The 13,324-nt window shown below is 37.6% G+C and overlaps 1 protein-coding gene across 1 annotated transcript; it reads left to right on the plus strand.

Moving 5' to 3' along the window:
- The first annotated feature begins 574 nt into the window (after positions 1-574).
- On the plus strand, positions 575-12,922 carry fbxo18 (F-box DNA helicase 1). Its single transcript, XM_077234733.1, has 22 exons — positions 575-678; positions 1,719-1,856; positions 2,096-2,257; positions 2,345-2,811; positions 2,982-3,112; positions 3,531-3,663; positions 3,815-4,005; positions 4,185-4,259; positions 6,367-6,449; positions 6,535-6,703; positions 6,830-7,049; positions 7,246-7,333; positions 8,165-8,251; positions 8,408-8,544; positions 8,663-8,759; positions 8,892-9,055; positions 9,687-9,762; positions 9,989-10,192; positions 10,324-10,449; positions 11,428-11,534; positions 11,646-11,780; positions 11,869-12,922. Exons 2-22 carry the CDS (start codon positions 1,838-1,840, stop codon positions 12,034-12,036), a joined length of 3,039 nt encoding a protein of 1,012 aa, XP_077090848.1. The 5' UTR covers positions 575-678; positions 1,719-1,837; the 3' UTR covers positions 12,037-12,922.
- Positions 12,923-13,324: the final 402 nt, after the last annotated feature.

Raw genomic sequence — 13,324 nt, forward strand, 5'->3', positions numbered from 1 at the left:
ATCTCTTAATGCATCTCCGTGCACACATAAGAGTTTTGTAGTCTGTTCTTCAGAATGGCTTTAAGACAGCAAGAAGTTCAAGTGCAAAATGAGAGATTTTGATTGATGTTTGGAGCAGCCCAGAGATTCATACAGTATTGTGTGGAGATGATATTGAAGAGCAAGAGCCACCCTTACACATTTACAGACTGTAAGTGGCGCGCGCACACGCGCACGCACACACACACACACACAGACACACACACGTTATCATGTATCATGGGGATATTCCATAGACATACTGATTTTTACTCTGAACAAAATGTATATTATATCCCCTACCCCTACCCATCATAGAAAACTTTCTGCATTTTTACATAAAAACAAAACAAACAAAAACTAAATTTAGTATGTTTATTAATGCATTTCCCTCGTGGGAATGAAGGTAATCTCAGGTTTTACTATCCCTGTAAGGACCCCCCACAATTATAATATCAACCTGCACATACACACACACTTATCCAAGCAGGCTCAGAGTAAGATCATTACTGCAAAAACAAACAAGGTCAGTGAACCTTTACAAAATCCCTCGCCTAGGGAAATGGTCCACGTCTGAGGTTCTTGTGCAAGACATTTAACTTTTAATATTACCAAATGACAATGTGTAACATCGGTAAGGACACCTACATTTGCAACAAGGTAAATTAATGGCAATTGGCAAAATAACAATTTACGGTTAAACATTTCGATTAAGTAGATTAACTAATGAGTTCACCGTTATCATAGTGTGTGTGTGTGTGTGTATGTGTGTGTGTGTGTGTGTGTGTGTGTGTGTGTGTGTTGACTAATGACATTGTTCACTCCAGTAATCGCTTATTATCAGCTCATTTCAACAATCGGCTGGTTATATAATGAGGCTTTTCCCATCCAGGTACAATTAACTTTGATAAGTGTTTATTGTCTCGATTGCAGCCTACAGTTTATTAAAAAACGGCATATAAAATTATTCCAATACAAATCGATTTTAACTAAGTTACTGTATTAACACGTTTTATTATAAAACGTGCTGTTCACAGAAGCTAATGCTGTGACTTCTGAGTTTAGTACACTAGCCTCTCTGTTTACTGTAGCCTATCTTGCTTGAAAATGTAGTGTATTGCTTTGCTCTACCTTGAGTTTCTTATCCTGTTTTCTTAAGTGTTATTGTGATGTATCCCCTCTGTGATTCAAAAAAAAAACTTCTTGTAAATTGAGCAGAGGGGGCGGGGCTTAGAAAGAGTCAATTTCTCTCTCTGCCGCCATCTATTGTTTTTTTCTAACACTACAGAGAACTGACAGGCAGTCGATATTAAACAGACAGATGGCTTTAAAAAGGGATAATAACAACAAACAAATAAAATAAATAACTATATTGTTTTTAAAAAAGGCAAAAATATATTTTATGTTGTTTATGTGACCATTTTGAATTATATTTACCTAAAACTGAAAAAGAAAAAAAACTAAAATTTACATCATTTACTCACCCTCTGCGCCAACCTAAAGGGCCAGTCAAAAGTACAGCACTACTTTCCCACACAAAAAAAATTGAGGATATGAATTTACTTTTGAATACTCTGGAATATTTGAACCCTGAATGCCGCTTCGGTAAGAGAGCCCTATTTTTTTTTACAGCCATTAACAAATCGCTGGACTTTTAGAACTTTTATTTTGAAATGATGTGTGAACATTTTACATTTTAGGGACGTAAAGCGGAAATGGAATCCTTGTGAAGTTGTTGTTTTATTTTCGGTGGACGTATTCTACCCAAGTTTAAATACCACAACATCGGGAGGTTGAAGAGACTCGTCGTCTTTATATCATGGAATCGTCCATGAAAGGTAAATATTTTTAAATGCATATTTTGTTTAGCACTTTTCTATGTGCCTGTCATGTTGTTGTATGTATGTTCATTGAATGTATGTTTTTAAATAAACATAAACGCGAATCAGTACTGAATTCTAAGTTCGTATTCCGATCTTGTGAGTTTTGTCGGTGTGTTTTATTTAATGTAAATGGATTATTAGCGGTTTAATATTTTTTACGTAGGTAATATATTTTTTACATGTGTTTTCTATAGGAAGGGCCAAACGCAGGCACCTGGGGCCCTCAGAATGTGATGAACTGGTGCAAAGCAACGCAGGGAACCAGTCTCTCACACAGCCATTTAATGTCAACCTCAGCAACAGTGATCCAAACCGAAGACTTCAGCCCAGGACACCCACCAAAAGAAGTAGACAAGGTGTTGTTTTTGTCATTGCCTTTTGCATCTTTCTGCAAAAAAACAGTGCTAAATTCCCAGTTTAACATATTTAATTTTGCTTTAAAGCTTCAGCTGGTGTGGACCAACAGAGGGGCATCACCGAATTCTTCTCTGTCACTGGAGTCATAAGCACCAGCCCCCAAAAAGGAACCAAGCCTCCAGTGAAGGAGGAGAGGGAGGAAGAAGAGGAACCCGTCGGACATCTCATCCCAGAAGAGGATAAGATGGAGGACTTTATGGAAGGAATCACTGAGGACATGTTCAACGACGACTTTGAGGTTGGAACCACATTGGTCAAAAAAGAAGAATTGGTGGAAAAAGAAGAGCATGAGGAGGACCTGGTTGAAGCCCTTCCTGATGCCCACTACGGGCTGCTGGGAGTGCAGGGAGGACAGGACGTGCCCCAGGGTCACGTTCAGGACCTGCCCGAGGAGATCCTGAGGGATATGTTCGCTTACCTCCCAGCAGATGATCTCTATCGACATATCAGCCTAGTGTGCCATCGCTGGAGGGCCGTCGTCATTGACCCCCAGGTGTGTTGTTGTGGGTAAAAGTTAGTTTATAGTTTATAAAAGTTAGTTAATGCTAATTCAATTTAGTTTTAGTACACTGTTATAAATTGTGTAGGTATTCCTTTAACATAAGCCTATGAATGTCATGTATATAGATCAGTGATTGTGACATGTCATGGTTTCTTCCCTAGTTTCTACCTTGGAAGAAGTTGTACTGCAGATACCGTAAATGGGAAAAAGAGGCACTAAAGGAAGTGAAGTCTATCCTGCATGATAATAACATTATCAAAAAGGAAGACCTCTGTCTTCTTAATATGGTGAGGTAAGAACACACACTGTCTTTGAAGATCAACAAAAGAGGGTTCACGACCCCCATTTTCACACATCTGAGCTAGTGATAGAGATCAAACCTGTTAGGTGTGACGTTTGTACACCGGGGGGTCAACTGTAGTTTAATAGTCTGCTGAGTGATCAGTTTAGTCAGCTAAGCATCACTGGAAAGATTGATCACATTTAAAATGTATGGCAAAGTGCTTATAGTGCCAAAATAGAAAAATGCAGAAAATGTATAGAGGCAACATACAAATTAAAAGAATAATTAAGAAAAATACAACAAGGAGGAATTCACATGCTAAATATGGTATACAAGATCGAATCGTTTGTTAGAGTAATAATTTGCCAGATTAAGTCAAATGTATATTGTGTTGTGAAATTCTCACAGCACATGCATGATTTTCCAGGTACATGTCGCAGTTCAAACACAGCAAACGGGTGAATGTTAAGGACGTGATTGAGTGTGTGAAAGGACATCGGCTCTACGCTCACGCTGAAGGCTGCATCAAAGACAGACTGCCAGACATGGCGAATGACGAGGTAATGTAAACCCACAGTTTACATTTACTGAAACTAGTGCCTTTGTTTTTTTTTTACAACAATGTGCATTAATTGCATTATAATGTGCATTAGGTTCCACTTTTTTATGGCATTTTTGAACCAATTATTTTTGTTTCGACTTGTATTACAGGGTCCAAACCCTTGGTCTACCATGGCCCTGATGCTGATTTTGGCTGACGGAGTGAAGGATGTCTTGGATCTGGTAGCTCTCTTGCGGAAGTCTGGGTGTCTGCTGACAGCAGGAGGAATCTCTGAGTACCTGTGGGCTATGGCCACTTTGCTCCTGGCCATGAGAGATAATAATATTAACATAAGCAACAGGTGAGAGACAAGGTCCATATGAAACAGGAGTCGAGAAGTTGTTTATTTATGGCAGCTGAGGATTTAAAAGAGGGAATTAAAAGAGCCAATTAAAACTATTTAACACTTAATTGAGACTGGTTTCTTTATTTTGTGGGGCAATCTAAATTAATCTTCACTTTTTGAACCTCCATCTTTAGGTGGCATTACAACATCTTCTACGTACTGCACTTAATGGAGAACGCACCGCCGCGTCCAAGCTTGCATGACAAGAGGTGGGCAGGATATAGTAATTGCATATTAATTACACAAAACTTTGGGGTCAGTACGATTTTTTTTTTTAAAGAAATTAATATTTTGATTAAAAAATGACAGTTATTTTTTATAATGTTACAAAATATTTCTATTTCAAATAAATGTTGTTCTTTTGAACTTTCTTATAATCAAAGACTACAGAAAAAAAATTATCATGATTTCCACAAAAAATATTTAGCATCACAACTGTTTTCAACATTAATAATAAGAAATTTTTGTAGAGCAGCAAATCAGCATATTATAATGATTTCTGAAGGATCTTGTGATACTGAAGACTTTAATGATGTTGAAAATTCAGCTTTCATATCACATGAATGGAGTACATTTTCAAATATATTGAAATAGAAAAAGGTTATTTTAAATTGTAATAACATTTTATTGTATTTTTACTGTATTTTCTAACAAATGCAGCCTTGTTGAGCATAAGAGACTGGAATCATATAAATCCCATACTATTGAACAGCGTATATATTTACAACCCCAAATCAGAAAAAGTTGGGACGCAATGCATTAAAATGCATTAAAATCAAGAACCTGTGATTTGTTAATTCTTTTTTAACTTTTTTTAACTGACAAAAGTACAAAGAAAAGTTTTACAATGTTTTCACTGACCAACATAATTGTATTTTGTAAATATGAACAAATTTTGATTTTGATGGCTGCAACACACCCCAAAAAAGCTGGGACAGAGACCAAATAAAAGTGAAAAGATTATCCAAATTAATTATCCAACTCTTTTGAAACTGTCCACAATGAGCAGGTGAATTGGTAATAGTTGAGGGTATCATGTTTGGGTGTAAAAGTGCTTCTCAGTCTTTATAAGCAAAGATGGGTCATGGCTCATCACTTTGTGCCAAATATCATGAGAGAATTGTCAAGCAATTAAAAAAATCACTTTTCTCAATGCAAGATTGCAAAGAATTTATGTCTTTTATCATCTTCCATACATAATATTGTCACAAGATTCAGGGAATCCAGAGACATCTCAGTCTGTGTTGGGTAAGGCAGGAGACCTCTGTTGAATGTGCGTGACCTTTGAGCCCTCAGATGGCATTGCACAAGATACCATCATGCTAATCCGTTAAATACAGACACATATGTGCTCAGGAGTAATTTGGAAAACCGTTTTCACTGAACACAGTCTGACGCTGCATCAAGAAATGCCACTTGAATCTCTGTTACGCAAGGAGAAAGCTTTACATCAGTTATATGTGGAGATGCCGGCGAGTTCTCTGGGCCCGAGCTCATCTCAGATGGTCTAGAAGAAAGTGGAAATGTGTGCTGTGGTCAGATGAGTCCATGTTTCAGCTTTGGGACACCGAGTTCTCAGTCCCAAAGACGAAAGGGGCCAACCAGACTTTCACCAGCGACAGGTGCAAAAGCAAACATCTGTGCTGGTATTGAGGTGCACCATTGCAAACGGTATGGGTAACTTGCATTATTGTGAAGATACCATTGACATGGAGGCATATATTTGGATTGTAGAGAGACATAAACTGCCATCAAGATGATATCTCTCCTGGGAAGCAAGACAATGCCAGGCCTCATTCTGCACGTGCTACAACTGAGTGGTTTCTAGACACTCTGCACCATAGAAGGGATGTGCCTGCCTGTTTACTGCAGTCCAGATATGTCTCTTATGGAAAATGTATGACTCATCATGAAAAGGAGAATCAGGCAACGACGACCACAGACTGTTGAGCGGCTGTCTTGTATCAGACAAGATTGGGCAAATATTCCACTAGCATAACTCCAACAATTAGTATCCTCAACTCCCAAATGATTAAAAAGTGTAATTAAAAGGAAAGGTGATGTGACACAGTGGTAAACATGCCTCTGTCCCAACTTTTTTTTCATATTTACAAAATACAATTATGTTGGTCAGTGAAAACATTGGAAAACTTTTCTTTGTACTTTTGTCAGCAAAAAAAAGTTTAAATAGAATTAACAAATCACAGATTCTTGATTTTAATGCATTTTACAAAATGTCTCAACTTTTTCTGATTTGGGGTTGTATTACAAATTAATATATGACATTATTGTAATGATAATTGTCATTTTTTTCAGACAGCATACCACTCACGAGCAACAGCAGATACTCAACCATGACATCCAGAATCATCACGTTGTTAAAATCATGGCTTTTGCAGGTGACGAAAAATCATTTATATTAATTTGCAGCTGAAAATGTTGAGTAGTATTCTGGTCATATAATCCCATTCTTATTTGTCGCAGGCACTGGAAAGACGACCACACTTGTGAAGTACGCTCAGCAAAAACCACATATGCGCTTCCTCTACCTGGCCTTCAACAAATCTGTGGCGATGCAAGCTCAGCGTTTATTTCCGCACAACGTCGAATGTAGGACTATCCATTCAATGGCCTTCAGAGCTGTGGGACAGAGGTTAGTTTGTACTGTCCAGTCAGCAGAGAAACATTAACCAAACAATCGACTAGTTTGAAGAATGAAAAGGAACCATTAAGCTTTTATAATAACCAGGATGTTTTGTGTGACTTTTCTGCTATGCAGGTATAAAAATATCCGAAAACTGTCCAATAAATTGCAGCCGTTTGATGTGGCGTGGGTCTTGCCTGAAGGGCAGGGGGGATTCGTCAATGCTAAAGTGGTGACGCAAACCCTCCACAACTACTGGGCGTCCATAGACCAGCGGGTTGGCACTCAACACGTTCCGTCAGAGTACAAGAACACAAACGGCAAGACTAAATACCCAGACGAAAAACAAAGAATGGTAAAGTGAACAGACAGCTCTGTCAGTTTACAGCTTGTGCTTTTGGGAATGTTTTAAGGGTTACTAAATGATAGTCAATTTCAAATTAAAATAGTCTAAAACAAATATCATGTTGAATTAATTGGGTCTCTGCACTCATTTTGTCAGTAGCAATTTTTGTGACAAAGAAAATGCATTAAAAAGTCTTTCTCTCCAGAATTTTGCAGGTAACGCGCAGAATATATGGGACCAAATGGTAGATCTGCAGACCAAAAAAGAGAGAGTGTACAACATGACCCATGATGGTAAGCACCAAAATTTGGATACAGAGATATTTAGGTGTATAAACTCCAAATAATATAGTTTCCTATCACACTCAGTTACTATACCAAACAAACCCAAAAAAAATTCTTAGATGTTTTTCTTGCTAAGTTTCCATCCACTTATCTTTATGGGAATGTTTGGTATATTGCATAAAAAAAACACGCTTTTGAGGTGGACTTTTTTATCCAATAAGAAGACTGGTAACACTTTATTTTACAGTGTCCTTGTTACATATGTTACATGTACTTACCATAGTAATAACAGTAAATTAGGCATAATTACATGTAACTAACCCTCAACCAAATCCTAATACTACCCTAACCCTTTAGTAAGTACATGTACTTAAATATATAATTACACTGTAACAGTGACACCTTAAAATAAAGTGTAACCAGAAGACTTGCATAAACTATGATGAAAACCCATTTATCGAATAAATCCATCGATGGGCAACAAAAAAAGTCACGTAACAGAACATGTGAGACAGCAAAGCTGGAATAACCAGTGGACCAATTTCATTGCGCAGCATCTCGAATGTTGGTTTGCGCCTGAGCTAAAGTCTGTCATCAAAATGACTTGGTATAATTACCTACCAAAACTGTCTCACATGATTGTGTTCCCAAACACCATGAAACCACCTCTGAATGCAAATTAAACTTTCCCAAGTCACGATTTTGTTCTCTTGAACACATGGGATAGAAAAGATGCTGCAAATATTTGATGCGATATTCCAGGTTTGAGCTAAGTTAAATTCGCAACTTTGGATTGAAACACATTTTATGTTAATAATTTATTTTTATTGTTGCAAATAGGGTACCTTAAACTCTGGCAGCTGACGAGACCAGAGCTGGACCGGTATGATGCCATATTTATTGATGAAGCTCAAGACTGCACACCAGGTAAAAAAATGTACCTAGCATTGTTTGTCAAATTCATCCAGTAGTTTTTGGTTCTGGTATTTTGTTTATTTTAATTTATTATGTATTTTCACCTGTATGCTTTTGTAGAACTGAATTTCTTAATTCTGTCCTGCTTGTGGTCTTGTTTTTTTCCAGTCATCGTGGACATTATGCTCTCTCAGAGCTGTGGGAAAATCCTGGTTGGAGATCCTCATCAACAGATTTACACTTTCAGAGGAGCAGTCAATGCTTTGCGTGCTGTTCCTCACACACACATCTACTATCTCACACAGGTAGAAAAACACTCACAAGGAAATTCCAGAGACTACTTATAGATTGTTTGTTTCACATATATCTGTCATGTGTTTTGGGGTAAATGTGTTCAATTATTACCACTCATTTTTTTCTTAGAGCTTCAGGTTTGGTTCTGAGATTGCCTACGTTGGTGCTACAATATTGGACTGTTGTAAAAAAATGAAGCAAATATTGGTTGGTGGGAATCAGGATGGTAAGTTTAAGAAATTATATTTGGGTAATTCTAATGAGAGATCATTTGTTTAAAATAAAATCCTTTTTGTAGATTTTGAAATGAAGTATGAAGCAGGCAGAATAATAAAAAATAATATGTGCACATTTTCAGGGAGTGTAAGAGGAGAGGACACACAGACACTGCAATGTCTGAACCTGGGACAGAGGCTGCCAGAAGGGAACGTGGCCATTCTGAGCCGCTGTAATGTCACTGTTTTTAGTGAGGCTGTCCGACTCACAGACATCAACCCCAGCTGCAAGATCCACATTGTGGGAGTGAGTGGATTATCCTTTTTTTTACATTTTCAACTTGCTGTTGAAAAGTCACTCAATTCATTATATCAGTGCGCACTATTTTTGAACTCTCTGAAACACCTCGACTGTAGTGTTGAGTTTTCTTCCAGGAACCAACCATCACAATGTTCTCAATTTAAATAATTCCCACCCACAGCATACAAAAAAAGGACGAGGGCAGTTTGAGTTGTGTAAGTGTGATTTTGCGGTTATTGTAAGGGGCGTGTCATTTCTGAAACGCGTTTTAAGCGGTTGACCAGCCGACCAATCAGAGCGTATTGTCTTATTCAGAAGGAGGGGCTTCACAGAGACAGGAACTAAATACAGCGTTACTGACAGACTGGGAAGAGAGGTGCTGTAAAATATGTGGGAAAATAATGTGTTCTTTTGAACATTCAAGTATGAAAACCTATTCTAGTAGACCCCAAAAACAAAATTTAAACATTTGTCCTAATTAGTAATGATACGACAATGCCAATGTTTATTGTAATGTGTGTTTTAAACCTCACATATATTCTGATCAGCTCTGATTTTTTTTGCAGATCATCTATCAGAAAAAAAAGTTACTTGATGTTCAAAACATCTTTTTTAAAATGTCAGCCTCTGATTTCAGGGTGTTGAAAACTTTGGACTGGAAAAAATTATGGATCTCTGGGTCCTGATGCAACCAGAGGACAAACGCAAGAAGGGTAAGTCACTTTAGCTTTGAAAGTTTTATCTTAGTCTCGCTGTTAAACAAAGTATCATATTTGCAATGCTCATGATGGCTGTGTTGCAGTATTTTAGTTTTGCTTTATGTTTATTGTCTGTAAAGCTAGTACGTTATTTCAGATAATTATTAATATCTTGTTGGATCTTTAAAACTGATGGTTGTTAAATTGTTTTTCTAAAGTTTGGTTTGTTTCTCTACCTCAGAGAGGCTCGTGATCAAGGATTTCTTTATCCGAGGTTTCTGCAGAGATAAGTTGGGTGGATTCATGGGTCTGAAGGGATACGCCCTGGCCTCAGAAGACCGTGAGCTGGAGGGAAAGCTAGCCATGGTGGAAAAATTCAACAAACGCATTCCAGAGCTGGTCAAACGGATCTACGATCGTGCCCAGAAAAGCATGCTGGCTGCAGGTGAGTCAGACAGAAATTGAGCGAGAGAAAAGACTAAAGCACTGGTTTTGAGGAATACACGCAGTAAAATCACTGTACGCATACAGCCTTTATTTGCAAGTTGAATGCCTTTATCTCTCTGATTGTGACAGATTTTATCCTTGGTACGGTGCATAAGTCAAAAGGCCTAGAGTTTGACACTGTGGTTGTGACAGATGACTTCATGAAAGTACCATGCGCTCGACACAACCTGCAGAGAGTGGGCGGTTTCAACGCAGGTTTGTGATACTTTATTGAAAAATCTTTAAAAAATGATAAGTTCCTTTATCATTTGTACCTTAAGAGGTAATATATCATGGCTATATATGACAGAAAATGCCTAAAATTTGCCTATATGTATGTTGTGTCTGTATATTATTCATTTGTGTCAAGAAACATTCTAGTGATCATCTTGGATTCATTTTTTAATGTTACTGTCCCACATGGTGCTTAAAATGGTGCCACATGTTGCGCCCCATATCTAGAATCAATAAATGATTAATAAATGTGTCTGCACATAACAAAATAAAGCCCAGCTCTTACAGTTATTGCAGTCTCTGTATCAAAGTCTGACTGGGCTTTAGCCAAGTGACATCTGCTGGATCAAATTGTACATTTGTGATGATCTGAAATCTATGGGCACATCCTGTAGGTTCCATCAATTTTAGCCAGTCTATAAGGTATTCTTAAAATAGAATTTTTTTTATTTTTATCATATTTTTTACTGCAGTGTGTAGAAAGAATATTATCCCTTAAAGGGATAGTTCACCCTAAAAGGAAAATTAAGTAATAATTTACTCACCCTAGTTTAGTTCTTATGGCACATGGCATATTTTTATGGACCACAAAAAGAGAATTTTTTTAAAAGATGTTCTTCTCGCACTCATCCATATGATGAGTCAATAGCGACCAGCATAAAGCTCTTTAAAAAAGACACAAATGTATCACAGAATGATCCCATGCGACACGCTCCAAGTGTTCTGGGGGTATATGACATAGGGTTTGGTGAAAAACAATCTGAAATTTATTGTATTATTTACTGAAAATCCTGATGTTGGTCTTCTGTGCACGGCTGTGGGACTTAGAGATCATGTACAGTCTCTTAGTTGCAAAAAATATTTGCCTAATGTTTCAATTGACCAATCAAATCCGAGTGTTCCAGAGAGTTCTGAAAATCCAGATATGCATAAGGCTGAATCTTTATTCTCTGGCTGCAGCAAACGTCCCAGACGACGAGTGGAACCTGTTATATGTGGCGATCACACGAGCCAAGAGAACGCTGTACATCACCAAGACCATCAGCAACATCCTCACATTCCCTGGGGTGAGTTACTGCTGCTTCATCTTCAATCTGATCTTTATAATCTAAAGAATATCCAGATATCATGACATTGAAGCATTTGTATTATTACTAAGTTTCTGGCCTCCTTCACAGGAGTACTTCCTGAGGTCAGAGCTGACCAGCACTCTGCTGAGTAAAGACCCGTCTCTCGTCTGCTCCACCGAAGACTGTCAGAACCACATCATCGCAGACTCCATCCTCAGCATGTGCAGACTCCCTGTCAGATATGTTAGTGTCTGTTTGCTCAACCATTCATCTGTCTAGGTTAAGTTCAAAAACTCACTTCCTGTATTGATTCATTCAATGTATGTTACAGATGGACAGCGTGGACATGGGTGGCGTTCTGTGTTTGACCTGTGTGGAGCAGCGTGTGGGACCTACAGCATTCCTGCTCTCTCCTCCTGAACGGGTCCGATCCATGACCTATACCAATGAAAGAATCGAGCTGCCCATCAATTTTGCCATGCTCTTATCTTTACTTTAAACGCCTCACATCAATCAAGTGGCCCTTTGCCTTTGTGTCTTTTGTGGTGCTTTTGTATAGTTCATTTGGGCATTATTCTAGTCTGCTGTGGATTTATTTGTATTTTTTTTTTTAGATTTTTAGTTATATTTATTTAAGTGTTCGGTAACCATTTTAATACTTCTACAAAAATATTTAAGTTTTTCATCTGCAAAATGTTTTTTTCCCTCTCCTTTCATTCTACTGGTTCTCCCACATAGCGACTTGCCCTTTTTGGAACATTAAACATTGACATCGATATTTTTAGGTGGAGAATAAGCAGTGCCTTTTTCTGGCAGCTTTAGAAGGGCCTCTTCAAGCCCTTGATGCCTACAGTATTACAGCTGTTGTAAATGACACAATAGTTGATAAGCAACCCTAATGTTTAAGATTGTGTTTACAAAATCAGTGATGTGTGGAAAGAAAAATTACCATTCCTACATATAGTATGACATAAAGACGGATGGTGTAATAGACTAACTTAAGATTTGCACTTTTATTCTTTCAGTGTGTGTTATATATTCATTGTCTATTCTTGTCAACGCTCAAAATTGTTTTTTTTAGTGTTTAACTATTTGAACAAGCATGATCATAATTTGTCATCTTTATTTTTAACCATTTGGGGGGGGAAATGTATGTTGAATTATATTGTAAAACATCGTTTTTTTTGTTTTCTTAGACTTTTTTTTTATTCAGAGTGACTTAATTGGGAATGTATATACATATGTATGTTGTAAGAATTTTGTTTCAGAAGACATTTTTTATTCAGAGTGATATGTTTGAGAATGTACAGTCACATGTATGTTGCATTACAGACTTAACTAAATCTTGGGCAGATTTGGTGCTCAACGAACATCATTTCAACAAATTGCAGTGTGTTTTTCTTCTAGCTTAATTATTACTTGTGAAATGGACTGGAAAAACACACTTTAATTATTTATTTGTGTGTACAACTATATTTGTGTGTAGAGGACAACTGTCTCTGTGAGGACCGGTTTGAGTTTTAGACAAGTGGAGTGAGGACAAAGAGAGTAAATGAGGACATTTTGCCCAGTCCTTACTTTCTGAGTCCCCTTTTAAAGGCATGTTTGAGGGTCAAGACTTGGTCTTAGGAATAAGGATATAATGAGGTTTAGGCTAAGGGTTCAAGTTAGGCATTTAGTTGTGATGGGTAAGGTTAGGGTAAAAAGCTAGAGATTGCTTTGTGGCAATGCATTTCCTCACAAAGAGATATACAAGAGTGTTTGTACAGTTTATACTGCGCAGTGCA

This window comes from Siphateles boraxobius, unplaced genomic scaffold, assembly GCF_051911475.1.
Source record: "Siphateles boraxobius isolate OS27281-9 unplaced genomic scaffold, OSU_SipBor_1 19, whole genome shotgun sequence".
Lineage (NCBI taxonomy): Eukaryota > Metazoa > Chordata > Actinopteri > Cypriniformes > Leuciscidae > Siphateles > Siphateles boraxobius.